Source organism: Platichthys flesus, chromosome 12, assembly GCF_949316205.1.
Source record: "Platichthys flesus chromosome 12, fPlaFle2.1, whole genome shotgun sequence".
Taxonomy (NCBI): Eukaryota; Metazoa; Chordata; class Actinopteri; order Pleuronectiformes; family Pleuronectidae; genus Platichthys; species Platichthys flesus.
The window spans coordinates 17575131-17596649 of NC_084956.1; the positions used below are offsets into that span (position 1 = coordinate 17575131).

Genomic DNA, 21519 nt, shown 5'->3' on the forward strand with positions numbered 1-21519 from the left:
TAACACACACATACACACACGGTGCTAAGCTAACCCAAGCATCCAGGAAGTAGCAGCCAGCGACCGCACACAGCTGCGCTCCCTATGCGCATGTGCAGATCTGACAACAACGTGGACCGGGCTCTTGGTGGAGAAGTGTGTTTCTCCATGTGCTGTAGATCTATTGTTTAACAAATCGAAGCGACGCGCGTTTGAACGCTCACAACTGAGTGAGTTAGGAAAGCGCTGAGGCCGCGTTCACGGACGCTTCATAAAGTCAACCACCCCGGACGTGTCTGAGGAGTAAATTTGAATAATAACCAAACAATAACAAGTACAGCATAGAACAGTTCACACACACGCACATCAACACCGAGTCATGTGATGATGACAATGTGCACTTTCAGTTGGAATACACTGCGTGCAGATGAGGATTGAAGGTCCAGTGTGTAAGATTGAAGTGAAAGGGAGCTATTGGAAGACATTGAATATAATATAATCCTAGTGATGTTTTCAATAGTGAATCTTTACCCCAGAATGGGTCCTTTATATCTACATCTGAGATACACTGGCTGTGTACACTGACTTGACACTTACAACAAGCCAAGGCAAAAAAAAGCTAAGTAAAGCACGGTAAAGCAAAACCGCAGCGCTCTTGCAGAGTGTGATGAGGAGCTGACCCAGCTTCCCAGTGAAGCAACCAAACGCAACCCACATTCACAGTCCCGATTAAACAGGTACATTACATCATGATTTTAGCCTAAATGTCCACTGTGATCCAGTGGAGAGTATCAGAGTACATTTAGGCTTAATACATGGTGTAAATTACCTCGTTGTAAGTCGAAATTGAATGTCGGGGCTTACTGAAACTTGGATGATACCACAGGAGCAGTATGGAGGCCTGTTATGTTACATTTGAAAAAGTGTTCACCAATTACTTCAATTGTATCGAACTCCAGAAGCGTTTTCTGGACTCAAACACTTCCCACCAGCCCTCCATTGGCATAGTGGTGAGTAGATTATGCATGAATTTTCCTTTTTGGGTGAACTTTGTAACATTCTGACCCCCCCCCCCCCCCCCACCCCTGGTTCCACATAAGATTCCTACAAAAAAGGAAAATAATAACAATAATAATAATAGTTTGAATAAAAGAAGCAAGCAGTCATTTCCTCTTTACATATTGATTAATGAAACATAAGACCATATAGAATGTTTTGGTGGGGTATACATAATTGGTGAGTGTTTCATTTCTCCTGCCAAGTCTTTAATTTAACTAGATAATTAATTTCTAAACCCAAACACACTGAAATTTCCCAGATGACCCTCTTGTGTTGTTCTTCCAAAACATCATGACCCATACAGATGATTTGGGGCTGAAAGGCGACTTCCACTCTTCTACGTGCCGGTTCAAATGTGAAGGCAATACTGTCAGTGGTTATCCTCCTAATATTGTGATGGCATGGCACCTGGAAACTCCAGGAAAGTGGAACAATTTCACTCAGCTATAGGCTGTGGGGATATTTGATCCTTAAGTTTAACTGAACAAAACTTGTTGACTTATTAGTGTAACAAGTTGGAAAATACATTGTTTCAACCGGACAGCACACAAATTCATTTAATTGGCAATTAATCAATCATTTGATTGCTAATCTACTTACATATTTAGGCTTAGAGACTGAAACTGTGAAACCAGAATAAGTAAACTTTTCCACTCAGGTCAGTTAGGCCCTCGCATTAACCCTAGAAAGAACCAGGATTCTGATTATAGTAGTTGATTTTATGTTGTAACCACCATGTTGATGAATAACATCAGTGAGGTTAGTCTGTTTACTGTTTGTGACCAGAAAATAGTCTTGACTGCATATTAAAAAGTTAGATACTACTAAGTACTACTATGTAAAATAACACATGAGACGTTCGTATATCTTTGATGTTCTGAGTACTGAAAATGTTTCTTTTGACTAAATGTACATCTGAATTCGATTGTTCACCTTTAGTCTACTTACGGTGTCCTTAGTTCCGACTGCACATGAAGGCATCACTCAGTGTTGCTTTTGTGAGAGACAGCCAGCGCAAATCCTGGCAGCGGCAGCTCGTAGAGGCACTTCCGGTAGAAACAGAATCTGCCACTGACTTTTGAAGGCAGCTGCCACTGTTGGTCACTTATTCCCTGAGATGTATACGTAGTTCCTGATTGTTTATCAGCCTGTTACTGTTCTGAGAACCAAGAATTATCGATCTGTATTTCTCCACTTGTATTGTGGCTGATTCCTTTGTCACATTTCTACCGATTTTGTTTAAATGTTGTTAATGCTTTGTCAATGTTTTGTGTCGTTGAACTGAAACTTGAAGTCACACTGCTACCAGGCTGCATTATGGAACCTGCCGCGGCGGATCCCACCTGTGTTGAAAGGCAGCTGCCTCTAATCGCGTGCCACGATATGGACCTTACTGGCTTCTGTAATGTCGTGAAATGTTGTTTTCCTTTTAGAAAGGAAAATAGCGCCTCAGAGCGGCTGAGCAGCGGCACTGCAAGTGCGACTACAATAACAAATATGACTCTTATTATTTCTACCTGAGAAAAAATCCCTTTTATTCTGGAAAATGTGTTTTTATTCTTCAAGTTATTGCAGCAGTTTAACCATAAATGGCAGAAATATTTCTATTTGGCAAAACACCATGACATTATTTGATAGACTCCACTATTCAAAAACCAAGTTATGCAAAAATAATTCCAGAAGTTTCACCACTCTGTGATAAACCTGTCACACAAGTTACGTCTCGCGTCCTAATCTCCTCTAGCCTGAAAACTGAGGCTGGCGTCTTCCTGAGCACATGAACCCTTTATGAACTCATTAACCTCTGACTGCTCAGGTCCCTGAAACATATAAAACACATGTATAACTATCATATTTGTCTTATGGGCTTTTCTCCTCTCCTTTTCTATTATTGTCTCTGTTGCTTGTCTCTGTGTAAAGGAAAGTTCTAAATTAATAAAGAAATTAAACAAGTAAAAAGACCCATCAATTTCTTCTAAACTGTTGTGGGTTGTTTATGTGGACTTCATGACATCACACTAAGAATGAAACACGATAACGCTTGACGGGAACAGTTTTTCTCCAGATTTGTAACAGTTGTGTCCAGATCTGCTGGATGTCAACCTCTCAAATGGAAAGTCTCCTCACAAATAGGTTTTTATAAAACATTTAATTTTATAGCTGAACATGAGCCTAATGTTAGATTTCTTTGGAGATCGTCATCCATTCATAGAAAAAGGTACATGGGTTCTTTTTTAATCCACTAAAAGCTACTAATGAAAGCAAAGTTCATCATTGTAAACAAGCGATCAGAAGAAAGAAAAACATTGTGTCTTAGTTGAGGGGGGTGAAAGGGGGCGACTTGCAGCCACATCCCCATTCGTGCTTTAAATCTTCAATCTTTACAAAAAGACAAACTGTCTCCAGAGGACAGCTACTCCACTGTAATTGGTGTACACTGTGTTCAAAAGCTGAGGTGAGAGCTACAATGCGATTCCCGTGAAAGGAAACTCCAAAGCACATTAAAAGTGAATTACTTCTTGTTATAAGTGTGCTCGGGGTCATTCTGGTCACGACGCGCGCACCTCTCCAAAAGCGCACACGTCTCCAAAGGCGCACTCCATACTTTCTAAAAGCCAGTCACATTGTTGAGGGGTTTCACAAGAGGTGTACATATGGCATCCGGGTTGCAATTAAATGTTTTAAGATGTTTTTCCTTTCTTGAAGAAGTTTCCTTTTTCTTTTTTCTCTCCTCCCCCGGCAGCTCTTTGCCAGAAGGAACAAGAGGAGGGGGGTGCATTGAAAGGCTGCGCTGCGAGTTGGGGATGACAACAATCTGGTCAGCGAGTTGTTGGACTTTGATTGCCCCCTCAAAACGTCCTTCAAACAAAAAGCTGAAGGCGAAAATAAAGCCCCACCTGGTACTTGTGTTTGCTAAAATAATAATAAATAGATTTCGTTTAATAAATAAGCAAAGGGGACTGTAAAGTGAAGTGGTAGAGGAAGCATTAATCAGGAGAGGCGGGCAGGTATCACCTGCTCTCTGGAGCTTACTCAGTTTATTGTTAAATATTGTTAAATCACTTTTCGTAGCAAGTCTGCTCCGATATCTGTGATTTCCACAGCAACTGGGAGGCGTGTGTTTGCCTACACTTTGCATAACAAGCAGGACACTACAGCACACTGATAAAAAATCAAGGAGAGACACTGGCAACTTCAAACCCACACCTGTCCCCGATATCCCAGTATGGATTTGGCATCAATGGTTATTTGTGAAGTGGTCATATTTAGTTTACTTTAGAATGTTCCTGCCTTTTATAACAGCAAGGCACGGTCTCCTATCTCACGAGTTTATTTGTCCAGTTTATTGAAAGCATATGGTTATCAGATTGTTCCCAAAACACATATTTAGACAGAAAGTTAAGGAGAGCTTTTTGTGATCCTTTGTTGGCAAATGTAAACCATGCACGAGCTCTGTGTCACTCCCCCACCTTCCCCTCACCACAGCTCACACGTGTCTCCATGTTGCGGAAACATTTTATTCTTCTTTAACCTCCTAACTAAAGTTATATGATTAAATTGTTGTGCGCAATTCAGTTGTGCCAATTATGGACATGTTTTTGGACATGTCGTGACGCACAGATGTAGGCTCACTTTTCGAGAGAAATCGAGCTTTAATTGTCGTCACACACAACGAGACCCTTTGTACTATCAGTCCACACAACCTGTTTCACGCTGTCAAGTCCCCTTTGTTGTGTGGCTCCATGCGTAATAGTCTTGTTCCAAATAGCGCAGCTTTGCGCCCTAACGCATTGAGCAAACCTTTGTCCAAACACACGTTGCATTAAAACGAACTTTTTCTTTGATATAAATTGGATTTCATTCCCTAAAACAGAGACGATATGTCCTTTCTGCAACCCTCAAATATGAAACTTTTACAAAAGTTGAAATTGATATAATGCCAAACTCTCCAGCACGCATTATACGCACAATAAAAATACGCCACAGGAAGCTTAAACTTAAAATATTTGATTATAATCGTAGAAATACAGTTTTCTACGCATTTCCTCCGAGTTTGTTTTGAACTTGAACGTGATTTAAGGACTCAGTCCTCCAAATTGTCGTAAACCCTGTGTGCCATGCACGTCATGTGCCAATATTCTGAGTGCGTAAAATGTGCCAATTACCCATCAGGGAGTGAGATTTGATAACATCTGGAAAGCAGTAAAAGCCCCTTTTACTTCCAAATGTTTTGATATGATCAAAAATGTATATTTTGCATTAAAATGATACAGACTCAGGCTATTCAGCTTCCAGTAGAACTGGAGACGCATCATCTGCAATCTGTCTGGTTTGGATGGATCATTTCTATATTTAAAAATAACTTTTTTTTGTGTTCGTCTACATGATTAACGTCCTTTAAGCATTTGCTCGTGAACTTTTCAGAAAGTGAGTGGGATAAGTCATGATTACAATACATTACATTACATTTCATTTAGCTGACGATTTTATCCAAAGCGACTTACAATAAGTGCATTCAATCCCGAGGGTACAGACCCAGAACGACAAGAATCAAGTAAGTACGATTTCTTCAAAATAAAACAAAACTACAATGATAATAACTGAATTATATTCTCATCCTGCCTAAAAATATTGGATCAAGTATCTTACAACACATTAAGATTTCTCCAGATTTGGGTTTGATATTAAATTCCTGCAGGAAAAACAAATCAAAAATATAAATATAAGATATAATCCTATTAATCATCTTTTTAGCTAAATGTATTTAAATGAAAATGAAGGAATACACAAAGACATACAGTAGTGTGAGGAGAGCGGAGGAGAGGAGGTGGAGAGGAGGAGGAGAGGGTGCAGGACGCGCACCCTGGAAGCTGATTGGCCACTTGACAGGCGCTGTTGATTCAGGACTCCGCCGCAGAGAGATAAGATAAAGGCCATATAAAGTGACAGGGATGCGCATCCATCCCTCACCGTCAGCTGCCTCCAGCAACAGGAGAGGATTAACAAGGACGACTGGCTGCCCCTGTATCCAGGCTTCACCTGTCTGAGCACACAAGTAAGTACAAACACTAGATCCAGCTCAAGTTGGATGTTTTTAGTCTATTTGAACCGTTCCAGTATAGGATTTTCTAGCTTACAGTGCAGTTACAGGTTTAATCTGCCCTCCCTCCGTCTCTCATCACTTACAGAGATTGGAACTCGACCTGGAAACAAGTGCAATCATCTCTGCACACGTGGCTGATTTGTTATTACGTTGGAAGTTTGAGGAGAAAATGCGGCGATGTTGTTTTTCACAGTGTGAAGTTTAAAAATCAAAAAGACACAGAACATTTAACATTAGAATATTTGTCGTTTATTTTTTTTGAATTTAGAATTGTCAAATTAAAATTTGGAATGCACTGCAGTTATAATGTAGCCGGGTTTGATATAACATTTAATAATTATGCCGCTCATCTTGACAAGGACAGATATTCTAGCTCACTTGGACCTTCATAAATATATAAATTAAATTAATTATGTTGGTTTGTTTTGTACAGGATGTCTCCTACAGTCCACTGCGTCCCCGGTGATTTATGCACACCCAGAGACTCGGCCGCGCGCAGCAGGTTGTCTCCGACGCTCCGCAGCCCCGCAGATGAAGCTGCTGACGCTGCTGAAAACTCTGTGTTCCACAAACTGCCCTCAGTCTTCGGAGGAGCAGCGACCTCCAAACCCCCGCAGCACAGAACCAGACAGCGGGGCAGGCGCAGGGTGAAGGCCAACGACAGGGAGCGTCACCGCATGCACAACCTGAACTCGGCCCTGGAGGCGCTGCGGAGCATCTTACCGGCGCTGCCCGAAGACGCCAAGCTGACCAAGATCGAGACTCTGCGGTTTGCGCACAACTACATCTGGGCCCTGACTGAGACCCTGCGCATGGCGGACCAGCACGGGCACACGGCGGGCTACCTGCCGGTGGTGTCGGACCTCCGGAGCCCGTCCAGCGTCCTGTCCGCAGACTCTGGCTACACGGGTTTGGATGAGCTTGACACAAGAGGCTCTTACACATCAGTCAATGAGAGGAACTGTAGAATCTTTGCAAGAGGAGAAAACTTTTATTTCACTTCTGTATGTGGTGAAAGTTATTTGAGAAACACTTTGCACTTGCATTGATACTTTATCAGGTCCATTTTCCTGTATGGAACAGTAACTGGATAAAACACACAAGTGACATACATCCCCATTTACAGGTGTAGGTTTTTCTTTATAAGGCAGAATCAACTTCACAATCAGTTACTAAACAAAGTCTGTTCAGTTATTGTTAAAACGTATTTTCCACACTGAGCTCTAACTGTCCCCTGAGCCAGCTCCTGTGTTGGGAAGTGTTCTAATTACCCGGTTGCTCTCTTCATTCTTAAAATTATTATCACCCAACGAACATGAAGCACAATCAGTGATGGAGGAAGACAAGAGAAGTGGTTTAAGCTAAAAATATTTATTTGGCAATGATAATCTTAATGTATGTTTGAGATATTTTTCTGCATAAAAGTGGGTTTATTTATTTAATAAAAGTGTAGAAAAAGTCTCTTGTGTGAAAAATAATTTGATTTTTCATTGTTTCTACGTTTTAAAAGAACATGAAGAACGTATACAAAGACAAACATGTCCACAAGACAGTAACTGTCATTACAGATGGAGTTTTTCTGGGAGAAAAAAAAAGGAGATAATTTCATAGTATTCATTAATGTTTTTTTGTAGACGTCAAAGTTAATGTGCAAATCAACATGTTCAAACATGTACTTTCTGACTGTCCTGCCCACAAGTGACTGTTCTGAAGCAGAATGCGAGAGAAGACACTTTTAGGTCTCAGTGGAGTAGCATGAGCTAAATACTGGAATGTCTTGGATTATTTTATGTGTCCTACAGTGGTGTGCAGTCAGAGGCCGAGCTCAGCGAGCGCTCTACTTGGGGAAGACAGTGACCACGTCGTAGCCCTCTGGTGGAGTCACCCGCTCCCGTGCGTGCATCTCACAATAAATCTGCTCCTCCACAAAGAAATGTCCCTTCTGTTTTAGGTTGATGTTGCAGTCTGTGCAGGTGTAGCACTCGGGGTGACGGAACTTGTCTCTCAGCTTCACCACAAGCCCCCTGAAACGTAGATGTAGACATCATGTTAAGCTTAGTAAACAAACAATTTCCTGTTGCTCATAGGTGCAGTGTTAAAAGGTTTGGAGCTATACTCCATGGCTAAATCTACTGGACACCTCAGCATTACACCGATGAGGCATTGTTGAACATGTCTCTCTAAAAGCTTGGACATGAACCTGTTGCAACAACAGTGTCCACTCCTCTCAAAAGATTTCTGAACCTGACTGCAGAATTTGTTCTTGTTCAACCACAACTTCTTTACAAGACAAAATTTGTCAGCTCAATATCTTCTTCACTCCTCTAAGCTTCTTAAAAATGTTCTAAAGAAGTTCTAAGAAAACCCTACGTCAGATTCATGAAGCGTTCTTAGACTTTGTCCTTTGAGTTTCAGAAAATATTTCTGGTGAAAATGAACTAATTCAGAAAAACGGCTCTGGATTGAAGTTCATCTAGTGGTTGTTACAATATTCCGCCACAGGGAGGAGACAAACTCCACAAACAACACTACTCTTGGACCCTTTGTGTTGCATCGCTGCCTTTTAGTGACAATGTCTTCCAAATGTCAAAAACACAAAGCGACAACCTCCTCATGAAGGAGGAGGTAAACACAGAGCTGAGCCAATGAAATGGAAGATCTGGCTCCTGATGGAGCTATAAATGATTCATCTCGTTCCTTCGTATACTGCAATTAAAACACACCCCCAGTAACAACAGTACTGAGGAATCATAAAATACTTACACAATCCCGGATCCACATTTGTCACAGGAGGGCAACTTCTCTGCATTCCCCAGGGACGAGCCGATCTTTGTCCTCGGTGCTTTCACACTCCTGAACCCTGATGGTTTATCAGGGTCACCTACAAACATCGCAGGTTGAAATTGGTTTTGTGTGTCCGATAATGTTTTTCTTTTCACTCGTACTTTGTAATTTTAAGCAAGAAATCTATTCTTTGATTTAAAGTTACAGTTTATGGAATATTAAGCAGGTTAGGTACCTGTCTCGAGAATCTCCTGAAGCACCATGAAGGAAGCCGACTGGCGAGGAGGTTCATCAGACTCTTGGTTCTCCTGGAGCATCTTGTAGACCTCTGACTCGGCGTCCACAGGCGGCCTAATGCTGGTCTTTGACGCTTCTGAAGAAGCTCTGCAAAACAAGTCGGCTCATATCAGTATGAAGGTAGGAGTCCCAGGACTCGCATGTCAAACATTCTGAAGAGGCAAAGACTTAACATCTGCCCCCCTTACCATGATGATGAAAACATCGGAGCAAAGCTGTGACAAAACACTGTTTAGAACATCTTCTTACAGGCTGCTTTCATTTAATTTGACTACAGTTGAGTGACCTCTTCATCCTCGACCATCATATCCACTTTACTGATGATTTGTAAGGCCATGTTATAAATCCCCTAGCCTTTCGGAAACCAGCTAAAATCTTATAAACTAAATTTTTGCTGAGTAATCTTAAAGATAAATCCACTACAATTAACTTATTCCAGCAGTTAGGAGCAAAACCTTTTTCAAAAATGAAATTTGTTGGTGTGCCTTCACGGGAAACCCCACTCTTAATATTTTGGCCAATAAGGTTATGTTCGTTTGCCTTTCTGAAGTCAGCAGGTATAAGCAAAAAAGACTGGATATGAGTCAGGGAAGAATATCCCCCCTACTCGAACAATAAAGTAGTAAACTGATATAAATAACTAGGCACCAATACATTTGATTAAAAATAGCTTTATATAAAAATATAAATCATGGAAATACAAACTGGAGATCGACAGGAATAATTCAGACATGTTGTACCACTGTGAATTTAAATATACCAGGAGATTCCCTGAGACAATGCAAAGACATACAACCTAGACTTAGTCAAGATGACCCTTGACCCAATCAAAGACCTTTACAACAAATATTTGCTTTGGGGTCTTAATCTCCACCATGTCTTCACTTGGACTGGACTTGTGTGATGTCATTTCAGGTTTTTCTTACTTGTTGTCGGGCTCGTTGGCCTCAGTGGCTGTAGCCATGGCCTTCACTTCATCCACGGCGGAGTTGAAGTTCTCGATGTTCTCTGAAGAGTAAAGACCAGAGGGGCTGTTGTACTGGTTGGTCACAACCTTTGGGCCAAAACCAGCGAACGGCAGCGCACTCCGGTTGTGGGTGGAGCCTATGAGCTTCACCTCCTGTCAAAATGAAAATAAAAAAAATGTTCTGTCGATCATTTTTGTGAGTAGCAACGTAAAAGTAGTGTTGAGTATCAGTGCGGTATTTGATATTCATTAAAACATCTGAAACATGCAACACACACTGGGTGCAAACTTGAAGTGAGGGTTGTTTTAACCCCTTCAGATGAACTCTGGATGTTACACATGTACCAACGTGCAGTCTATGAAAATTGCTTCACATTTGTGAACACACAACCATCAGTTGTTTCAGCAGAACACTCAACAATGTTTAAACTTTGGAAATAGTCAACAGAAGATGTCGAACCGGTTTTATTTTCTTCTCAAACTGCTGCTTCCAACTTAACACAAAGTCCTGCATCATTAATCTGGATAATAAACGACAACAGGCTTTAATTGTAGCTAACCAGTTAATGTTCTTTTAAAGACAAACACGTCATGACACTGGTATGCTACCAAAGTGGGCACATAAATACCAACAAAAGTAGCTCATGCTTCACAGTGGAAACACGGAAAATCTCCCAATATAGCTCATGCTTCAAGTGTCTGACATCTAAATTACAGAATGCCCCAGAGTCTCTTCAAGCAAGTGAATGCAGACCAAGAAACAATGCAGTGGTTTAAAAATGTAAAAAAAAAAGTGGCATCAAAGTGACAGAATCCATACAAGCTCTTAAGACACATGTGTTATTGCCTGTGTGTGAGAAAATATGCAACATCTGTGACTTGTGAAACACAAATACACACACACACACACTGAGAGAAGTCACACCGTTTCCTACATGAATTCATGCTTTGACCTCAACTTTCCACTCAGCGGGCAGGAACTGAGGCTTGCGTCAGACCTTGGCTGATAAACTATCATCTCCTAGGAAACCGCCTGTTGGGAAGTAAACAATGACTTCATCATTGGCATCGTAAAAAAATGAAAAAAAAGCCCCACAAGGCATTGTGGGCGTGGTGGGAAAGGAATGTGCAGGCTTCCAGAAACTATATGACTACCTGTAGCTGGGAATGATCCCAGTTTGAATCTAAATGACAGAGTTGGGGGAGACATTTTAAAAGCTCTACATCCAGGTTTAATGTTGACACACACCCGCGGCTCTGATGCAAGATTCATCTTGTATGGATGTGCCTTCCCCTCCTCCGATGAAAGTGGCGACCACAGTTTAGTTTCTGACCTGAGGAGCACAGGAAGAAGAACAAGACTTGAAATATCCTATAATCACATCATAATTCTAAATTAGAGGGTTTGTACGTAACTTGCCTGAATTATTTTTGATTTAACTGTGATTTCCTTTGTACATGAATATGATGCATTTGTGTCTTTGAATGCAACACCTCTTGTACTTTTGCTAAGCAGGTAACACCACCTTACACCCAAAAGATTCCTTCTTAATGTCAACACCTTTTTCAACCTGCCGGTCAAATCCGCTTTTAACTTCTCTGTTGCTTGATCTTCCGTCACAAAGATATGATGTAATGCGCTGACCTGACACAGCATTTCAGCAGAGCTTACCGCACACAGGATTCTCAAACTAACCATTTGAGTAAAACAAAAGGCCGACTCGCCTGTTCAAGAGCATGAATAAACATCACGTCACTCTCTCTGAACACGATTGTGGCTGAGTGTCTCGTATTACTCAGGTTTTTTAGGCCCGCGGCTATGCTCATCAGACTGGGGCATGTTGCTACATCTTACCTGTCTACGGAGAGCACCATTTCCTCTATGCACCCCTTGATCTTGTTCTGAGCCTCCAAGTGAGTCATGTTCTCCGTGTGCTCGCCATCGATAGCCAAGATGATGTCTCCGATCGACAGGTTGGCCTGCGCTGCTTTACTCCCAGGGGTGACCTAAAAGACAGGAGTTGACAATAAATCAACACATTTAGGTGTTGTGTGTGACCTTTGTCTTCTTAGATTAAACTTCTGAGACACATTATGTTCTCATCAGCGTTTCTATGTTATCAGGGTTAAGCAAGAATGACCAAAGTAATTTCCATTACATTTTGTGTGGGGTGGAGCATGAACGGAGGAAGCCCATTCAAATAAGCCATTACATGTTTTTGAGCAGATCTGGATAAATTAGCAGATCCAGGAATTTTCTTTCCCACTTTCTTTAACATTGCGAGGTTGGAGCTATATTTTCACACATTTCCCATAGAATAATTCATTGATCATGAAGATCAGGCATATAGGTGTATTTGAATTTGCTGCAGAAGAGGAATGCACTCTACTGAGAGCCATTCTAGTTATGTGTTTTCATGCTCTATTTGAAATAGAATAGAATTAAAATAGAGCTTTATTGTCTCCCTTAAGTGGAAACTTCTTTTCGGGTCACAAATAAACAAGCAACTACATGAGAACAAAAAAACAAACAAACAAACAAGAAAGAATGACAAACAGAGCCATAAAAACAAGTGATCGTATAAAAAAACATTAAATCAACGACACACAATTAGTAAAACAGACATGTATACACAGGGTTGTATTGCACATAAAAGAGGTTTTGTCACAGCCGTTCTGTGGACTGGGGGTCACTTTGTGGAGTTAGGAATACTTATGGCACTTGGAATAAAGGACCTTTGGAACACACTCTTAGTTGCCAGAGGGACTTGAGGCTGAAATTGACTGAAGAGAGGATGGGAGCTATCTGCCAGGATACACATGGCTTTCTAATTATTTAATTCATCGACCAACGAAAACACTTTAAATGCAAACACCAAATCCTGAATGAAAAGGAGCAGCAAGAAGAAGAATATTAACAGAGCAAGTAATAAACTGTCTTCCTTGTCCTTACAGCAAAGAGTTGGCTCAAAGGCTTTTAGGGTTGGCTTACCATTTAGTCCTTACAAATAAACATCATGTGAGCATAACATAACTCACAAAGTTACGTTTTTGAAGATAAGAGACACAATTTTGATTTTAAGTCATATTTCCAGCCCACTTCCACAGATTCTTTCTTTCTACCACAACCTGACTCCACTGCGTTTACAGTCAACACGGTGGCAGAGAGGTGTGTTCAGTCAGCGTCTCATAGGGCGGCCTCTCTGTCCTAGACAAGCAGAGATAAGACCCTGGAAAAGTCCAAGAATTCCTCACGGCTTCGGGAGGAGTGGACCAGCCACTGCAACAGCAGCTGCCTCCACTGCGGTGTGAAGTGGCTCAGCACAGGAGTGTCACTGTGTACAGCCTGGGAACATGTAGTGATGTAGCTGTAAAGTGGCCGACCACGGGAGACGGACGAGTTCACGGACACTGAGGGGTGTCAAAATAAAGGACGTGCTTTTAATTTGAAGTTATGACTCAGAGTGTAAATTAAAGTGCAGCCATGGTATATTTCGGCTATTGTTTAACCTGTAACGTTACGTTAAAAGCTTATAAAACCCAATTCGCCATCAAAAACGTACGTAGTTCATTACCTTGTCTCGTGTAATGCAATGTAAAGCAGGTCCACACGTCACGTTACACTGGGCAGGTCATTAACACCAGTAATTAGATGCTGACGGTACAGCAGCTAACGTTAGCTAAATCAAAATGACACCAGGTTAGCTTCACTGCGAAGTAACGGTAGCTCTTTTAACCTGAGTTACATCAACCAGGCCAACTTCTGTTCTCAACCAGGCCAACTTCTGTTCTCAGTGAAACCGACAGAGGAGAAAGTTGGCCCGGGACAAGGAGCCTCAGGTGTGGTCCCACTTCAACAAAGCAGCGGCAGCAGCTAACGAGCCGCGGCAGCAACTTACCCGGGAAATAGCCAGCGGCTGCTCGAAGTCCTTTCCCCCGACCAGCCGGAACCCCCAGGGCCCGGGACCCTTCATCACAACCCGGACAGGCATCACTCTCCTTCTGGCGTGTATCTGTGGTTAAAGCGGAGCTGACTGCGGTTAGTCGGAGGTTCTACGAGCTGTCTGACTCCAGTGGTCCTCTCCGAGCAGTGAACGACATGTGCAGCGGTGTGTGAGGAGGGAGGACCCACAGGTTCGAGTCCGACACACTTTAAAACTTCCTCACTGATAACATACAGAGGGCACAGATCGTGTTCTGTGAGGATGCATCACTTCGCAGTGTTTATGTTCGCGAGGAAGCGAGAGCACAGGTGAGAAGTTTCACGTGACCACATGGTTGGTCTCAGAAGAAACCTAGATCCATGTTATTTTTTATTGTTAAAAAATCCTATGAAATGACAAAGAGCCACACTGAGCTCGAACAGATCTTACTTTCCAATGAACCTTATTCATCTACACCAAACAACTCAAAAACATTTTTAAATAGTTCATGTCTTATTTTTGTACTCTTTTCTCATCTGTACCATTTGTAAACATGTATTTGTCATATTCACAAAACATCTTTACCCTATATGTTATCACCCACTAGTTTCATATTAGGACACATGCGTGTCATTACTTATTTAAAAATACAACTCCAATCTAATTATAGTAAAAATTTTGACATTTTGTCGATGATGATATTCATAAGGGCCCTGGTTAGAATCTGGTTAAAATCAAGGTACAGAAAGTCATGTGGCACAAGTTGAATGAGAACGAAAACATATGTGCATAGTTTGTTTTAGTGTAAATCACAAATTGATTTACTTTGACAGATTATGTCATGTGAAATAGATGTAACACCCCTTTTAAAAAGTAACTTTTACCTTGTATGAGGTTAAACGTTGAACACAGTTTTACTTTTAATAGTTAAAATTCTACTGGCACTTGGGGGGTTGGTACAGCTGACTTGAGTCAATCTTCCCATGTGAATCGTCTGAAAGCCGAGCAGAGTGATCCCTCTCCGTTTTTCTGCTGCTCTCAGATGAGCTCCACTGTTTGTTTTAGGGATGTCGGCCTGGCTACGTCACCGTGTTACATGCGAGCTTACCATTTATGGTCGAGCTAAATCCCAGGATGTGGAATGTGCCGCTCCCAGACCTTGAATTCCTGCCAGAGGATCTCTGCTCAAAGTACAGAGAGAGAGAGAGAGAGAGAGCTCCTGGCAGCCAGACTCAATGAGACACGTCCTTTCTTGTGTGGGTTTACATGCAACAGGCCCTCAGACACAGTGAAGGAGTCCTTGGAGTAGTTTGTTTAACACTGAGGCCCTTACGATGTGTTTCAAAGTATCTGCTCCAGACAGTGAAAACATTTCTGTCAGCATCAGCTCCCTAATGGGATTCTACCTTTATCCATCTGACACGTATGTGAAGCTCAGAGCAGCCAGAATACAGGAACCCATGCTATCAAATGTACACACACACAAACATCCTCTGGTTTAAATGGTTTATTAAATATTGCATAATACCGAAGTCACAGCAGTGTAATAGGATCTTAATTTTAATATTGTCAATGTAACAGCACTGCAAATTGAAGCAAACAAACCAAACCTGTTGCAGGTTGTGCGTCTCATTAAACTATAATCCATCCTTATGATTATTAACCATTACGTTGAAGCATGGTGTCACACCTCTCGCTACTTGCACAGTAACCGACGAGTTCTTAGTACATGTGCTCCTGTCGCAGAGAGCAGGACTAATGGGAAACGCCAGGGTTACATTAAATATGTCATGGATACATTTCAGTGATTCTCCCAAGAAAAACAAAAACAAACCTTAAATGAAAATGAGGCACAATTTTGCATCTAGACATATAAGGCATTATGATGCTCACAAATGGCAGCGCAATGTTTGTATGAGTCAAAGCTCCTGTGCTCAGTGATGCTCCACTCTGTGCTTTGCCAGAAACCCTTCAGGTAAGTAAACCACCGCGAGTGACCCGAGAGATCGCTCCCGTCGCTCGCAGTCTATTTTCTTTATCTTACATATTTACAGTCCTACTTGTGCCGTGCTGCTCAACAGTCTGTTGTGTTCATTCAAGATGAGAAGTCCGTCATTTTTGAATTTTTTACAGATGAACGCCACATTCACATAATTATACATTCATACATCCTGCGATGTTTTTTGTGTATCACAGAGACAACCTATAGTGAGTTGTGTTGTGGTTGGACGAGTGGAAACAAAAAAAACGTTTAGCCAGCAGATGCTTTTGTGGTGTAACAAAATACCTGAACATTATATCAGTGCTGTACAAGCAAACCCACAATGCAGTGTGTCACACTATGTGTGTTATCTTGTTGAGACAATATCCCCTCTGCTATTGTTGGCAGAGTTGTCAGTGGTGATCTGCACAGGAAGACACGCCCGGTTTTGTCTCAACAGGGTGGACGAAACATCTATCGCTACTGAATTTAGTTAAATTAATCTACTTTGTCAGTTATTAGAGCTTCACTTAACACGTACGCCTCAGCCACATACAGCTACAGACCATGTTTCAGTCAGGTCACACAGGCAGGTGTGCACACAGGCAGTCACACAGAGCTTTACTGAAGCTGATCGTCTGGCACCATTCAATTAGAAATGTGTGGACTAAGAAAAGGATCCGATTGCAGCTACTTGTCTCTACTGGCATCCACTAATCTGACTTTAAAATGCTTTTATTTGGAGCAGTTGCTCTACAAGCTGCACCCATCTGCAGCTCAGAGCAGGCCCCGACAAGCACAGAGAACTACTGGGGAGAGCTGTTCTGAGCAGGATTGATGAGCAAGTCGCAGCAGCTGATGTCGAGGAATTCAGTAAAAACACGAGCCGAGAGAAACATTACCCATGCATGCAGAGGGCGTATCATTCTCACTGTGTGTGTTAGGGGATGTGATGGTGTGGCAGCTCTGTTCTCTGCAGGAGGATGTCTCTGATGCTCTGTTAGCAGAATTCAAACCAGTCTCTTCCTTCAGGGAGCTACTGAAGCTCAAAGACTCCTCACCCTGTCTGTTTTCTTTAAGCTGAATGCAAATACAGAGGCGTTAGCTGATAAGGTTTCATGCTCCGACTTGATTTGTCAGTCTCTTATTGATTTTACAGTGCATGCTGTCCTAATGCTGACCTTATTATTTGAATCATTCCTTTAACTGTAATACCCAACCTGTAGTCACGACATATGAAAATATCTAGCCACATTAGGAAGGCCTCTTAAACTTCTCTGTACACATTTACATGGCTAAAACATACAAACTTGTCAGTGAGGGCAAGGTTAGGATCTCGAAACGCATTCAAAAATCAATACGATTATTTTCTAAGACACCTCGCTGGCTTGATCAGCGGTTTTTGTTGTCCATTATCTTGTTATAGTGTGGCTTTGCCTAAACATCCAAACAGGAAGTTAAGTGCTACCACGCCTGTGCTGTGGTCGAGCTGGAGCCAGGTGTCACCCAGCAGCTACCTTACAGGTGTCAGGCATCAGCTTATACTTCAAGAGGTTTACTTTAAAATAAAACAACAAATAAATAGTTTATAGGAAGCGCATAGAGGCAGCTTCTCTTCACCGCTACGTGACATGCAGCACAACACCGGGACTCTGTGTTTGTGTTTGATGTGGGAACAGAGAAAAAGAGAAGCACGCTCGGTTGTCGTCATTCACATGAAGCCAATACTGAACCGGTATCGAACATTTTTCAGGTTGAACTGAGTTGTGAATGCTGCATTGTTCTTGAAAGAGAACCAACACTGACTTTATGGTGACTCGGAACACGTGAAAGAAAGCAGAACAGATATGTCAGACCAGTTTCTAAAAGGATTTGAGTATTTAAACTCAAGAGGATACGACACTTGCTTTCTTACAGGAATGAGTCCAAGAGTGAAGCATCACATTAAAACTCCACACACACGTGTACGATAAGATGATCCAAACACTGACGCTTTTCTTCTTGAAGTTAAATCAATTTTTTTCTTAACTAATCACACCTGTCCTGAAAGGTAGCTCATGAAAATCAGCTCTGACCCCACAACAAAACACAAAAATACATTTCGACTCCTCCAAAGTCCAGTTCAGGTAATACGATCCTCTCCTTGATCCATAAACTCTGCTCGGCTGCCTGCCTCCACGCTGAAGTGCTACGTAAACATGTATACTGTTGGGTTACAAGGACAAAATGGAAGCAGTTATCTGTCCAATGAAAGCTAGTTTGCAGGGGGGGTTTTCTTCCACATGTGGCGATGGACGTATTCTGTTTGGAGGTGTGTGAAGTGGAGGGCAGGGTGTACAACGAGCTGAGGTCTGGGCAGAGAGCCGTCTCCGTCCTCGCCTCGTGCAGTTTTGACATACCTCAGGCCGAACCGATCACTTCCTCGCAGGCAAACCGGATTTGGCTGACTAAATGACTATTCTATCCAACAGCCATGCGTGATAGTAATGACTTCCCAAGCTCGACAGGCAACCGTGTGTTACAGCCTGATTAGATATCTTTACACTTTCGCCTCCTTCACGTAATTCCCAGGGAAAGTCCCAAACTGTTTGGTCCTCTTTGAGGTACCTGTGGAGGAAGAGGAGGAGAAACACTGATCAGGAAAATACATTTAAAGGACTCTCGTAATAGCTATATTTGAAATGTATTGCAAGCCCTGAGCATGTCCCTTGCACTCAATCACCCACTGTCATGCTTTAGAAACTCTATATGGAACTATGTGACTCAGTGAAGATGACTCTACGTCTCCAGGAGACGTAGAGTCATCTTGCACATTGCATGCATGCATGTAGCCCTTTAGCTGTCATGCTGTAGAAAGCTTATTGGGATTAATGTGAGAAGGTGAGTGTGACTGCATGTCTGAGGAATCTATCCTGCTGCACATACCAACAAACCAGCCGTCGTCGCACTTTTCCATGACGCTGACGAGATCTCCTTCTCGCAGCTCCAGCTCGTCTTCGTTCTGCGGCAGGTAAGTGTACAAAGCCTGGAAACTGGATCGGGACACAAAGAGGAAATGGTCAACTTGCAATGCAGAGTAGACACATTCAAATTTTGCAGTAAAACAAAAGAAGAGATCCCACTCACACTCCACAATTAAGACGACCGGGCTCCGGACTGCTGCTGTGTGACTGGGGTTGCTGGGAAATGATGAGAAATTGTTTACTGGGGTGGGGGTACAGTCTATTGACAGAGTCATGAGGGCGGTGGGCTAGGTTGCTGCAGTACCTCACCGAGGTCTCAGCAATATTTAAGATCTCATTACACACTGCATCCTAGTAGGAGTGGGTGAAGTCGTCAGTGAAAGACAGACAGCGGGCCCCACCGAGAGTCCCGGAGGAGGCCGAGGGTGAAGTTGAGGAGGGAGATGAGGAGTTAGAGAGGGAGCAGGGGGCGAAGGGCGCGACAGGAAGTGAGGTCCAGTAAGTAGTAAGGGAGAAAAGGAAGTGATCCATTAAAAGCCGGGAGAGAAAGCGGAGGAGATGTTGGTGGAGCCCGGTAGGAGAGCCATGAAAAGGCGAGACACCAGAGTGAGAGCATGTAGACAGGAAACATGAAATATTAGTCCACTTCTTACAAGATATTTTTCAGAACATGCAGTGTTAAAGGAAGCTGACAGATTCAGCTTAAAGGAATACTTTGACATTGGGGGTCAAAACTCTTCTATTTCCTGTTGAGTGTCTCACAAGAAAAGGAATTCCTCTCTTATCACACAGGAGATTACGTTTTCACCACAGTCCGTTTGTTTGTTTCTTTTGTCAGCAGGATTACACAAAAAAACTACTGAACAGTATTCTAGGAAACATAAAGGAAGGATACAACTCAATCCCTTTAGGCCCATATCTGGACAAAGTGGTGGAGTCAGGGATAATTAGTTTCACTTTCTTTAACATTGCAAGGTTTTTTTATTCCAAGCAAGTGTGAAAATGGTGGGACAGAATGAGGGAGCATAGGGCTGGGTCGGAATCAAATCCACGACCACTGGAAGGGGACTTAAGCCTCTGAATCCAGGACACCCCCGTGTTTTGACATTTTCACAAATTTCCCAGTGAACAATTCATGGATCTTGATGAAAAAATCGTATCCATTGAACTGATATGTTTAAATGCGTTTATATCTAGTTTACGCTCGACTGCGGCCCATTGTAGTTTAACATGGAGGTGAAACCAGCAGCTGGTTGGCTCAGCTTAGCATGAATACCAGGGAAAACAATGTTAAAGCCACGATGACCAGTTGAAACAACTTCGTGACATATCGCTATACTTGGTGATTTTTAAGATAGAGTCTCCACTTAACCTAACTCCAATTTGCATGTCTTTGGACTGTGGAGGGAAGCCACAGAACCTGGAGAAAACATGCAAACTCCACACAGAGAGACCGGGATTCTAGCTGGGGATCTTCCTGCTGTGAGGCAACAGGGCTCAGCACCACCCCCAGCCTGACCACCTATTTTAAACCTTGTATATATATAAACGGTTAATCTATGATGACACACATATGCAAATTAGCACCTGACATAATTATATTTCCCCAAAATGTCAAAGTATTCCTTTAATGAAAAGATTGTCCTAATATTTCACATGAGGCACAAATGCAGAAGACATAATGAGGGTTAAAGATGATGTGAGTCACATGGACCTTTGAAGGAGAGGATGTTATGAAGTTAAACATAAAATGAGGCCACTAAACAACCTTCACATTTTTTTCAGTCAAGCTCCAAAGGAAACTCTCGACCGTCTTACCGCGAATGAGTTCACGTTGTTGTTGTCCTGGACGTCGAACAGCATCACAGGGCTTCTGGAGCTCCGCCCGTGATGGTCGGCCTCGTTCTTCATGAACTGCAACACAACAATGTCACGTCAGCGCAGATCCTTCAAAATAAAAGCCCCAGGCAATCGCACCTCGTATCCACCTGCTGTAAATGATTGTCATACTTCAGAGGCAGTCAGGTTTCACTTCCTTATAGGAATTTAGGAAATTTCAACCTTGCAGCCGGTTTTGAAACAGAGGCCAACACGTGAAAGCTATATATAATCACTAGTAAATACTGCATGTCACTGTAACAAATACACCTCCAACCTCCAGTGGCATCCAGGTTATGACACCTCTGAATAGAACAACAACATGCAACCATATGCTGAACTTTGTGCGGACAAGGTAACTCTCAAATCCATCCTCATATCGTTCTTAACAGTTAGGAAATCTGAAACTGAACTCCATTCCCACACACTGTGAGCGGTTTGCGTGTTAGTAGAGCACAACAACATGCAGACTTGCAGCTGTAGGTATAATGAGGTCAGTGTGATGAGGTTTAACTTACTCTGCCTTAACTAAACCAACAGATTAACCTATTAAAAGGCTAAAATCAACCTCAGGTCAAATCAAC

General features: G+C 42.3%; 3 protein-coding genes across 3 annotated transcripts in view; 1 reads left to right on the plus strand and 2 right to left on the minus strand.

Annotated features, from left to right (window-relative positions):
• The first annotated feature begins 6576 nt into the window (after window positions 1–6576).
• On the plus strand, window positions 6577–7207 carry neurog3 (neurogenin 3). Its single transcript, XM_062401160.1, has one exon. The coding sequence runs from the start codon at window positions 6577–6579 to the stop codon at window positions 7189–7191; it is 615 nt and encodes a 204-aa protein (XP_062257144.1). The 3' UTR covers window positions 7192–7207.
• On the minus strand, window positions 7111–14363 carry pdlim1 (PDZ and LIM domain 1 (elfin)). The gene is made up of 7 exons (XM_062401159.1): window positions 14090–14363; window positions 12046–12197; window positions 11440–11524; window positions 10150–10343; window positions 9162–9310; window positions 8906–9023; window positions 7111–8166 (listed from the first exon to the last, which is right to left on the minus strand). The coding sequence occupies exons 1-7, from the start codon at window positions 14180–14182 to the stop codon at window positions 7980–7982; spliced, it is 978 nt and encodes a 325-aa protein (XP_062257143.1). The 5' UTR covers window positions 14183–14363; the 3' UTR covers window positions 7111–7979.
• A 1242-nt stretch (window positions 14364–15605) lies between these two features.
• The window catches only part of LOC133966690 (sorbin and SH3 domain-containing protein 1), a 39966-nt gene continuing 34052 nt past the window's right edge, over window positions 15606–21519 (minus strand). The window contains exons 25-28 of the mRNA XM_062401714.1: window positions 20876–20971; window positions 19221–19273; window positions 19020–19126; window positions 15606–18701 (exon numbers count right to left, since the gene is read on the minus strand). Coding sequence (XP_062257698.1) covers window positions 18634–18701; window positions 19020–19126; window positions 19221–19273; window positions 20876–20971 — 324 coding nt within the window. The 3' untranslated portion in view covers window positions 15606–18633. The remainder of the gene's footprint in view (window positions 18702–19019; window positions 19127–19220; window positions 19274–20875; window positions 20972–21519) is intronic.

Excerpts from the sequence above, each read along its gene's own strand:
- neurog3 (XM_062401160.1), top strand. The coding sequence starts at position 6,577 with ATGTCTCCTACAGTCCACTGCGTCCCCGGTGATTTATGCACACCCAGA.
- pdlim1 (XM_062401159.1), bottom strand. The coding sequence starts at position 14,182 with ATGCCTGTCCGGGTTGTGATGAAGGGTCCCGGGCCCTGGGGGTTCCGG. Across the intron at positions 12,198-14,089 it reads AGCCGCTGGCTATTTCCCGG|GTCACCCCTGGGAGTAAAGC; the intron begins GTAAGTTGCTGC and ends CCTGTCTTTTAG. Across the intron at positions 9,311-10,149 it reads GCCAACGAGCCCGACAACAA|AGCTTCTTCAGAAGCGTCAA; the intron begins GTAAGAAAAACC and ends CTTGTTTTGCAG.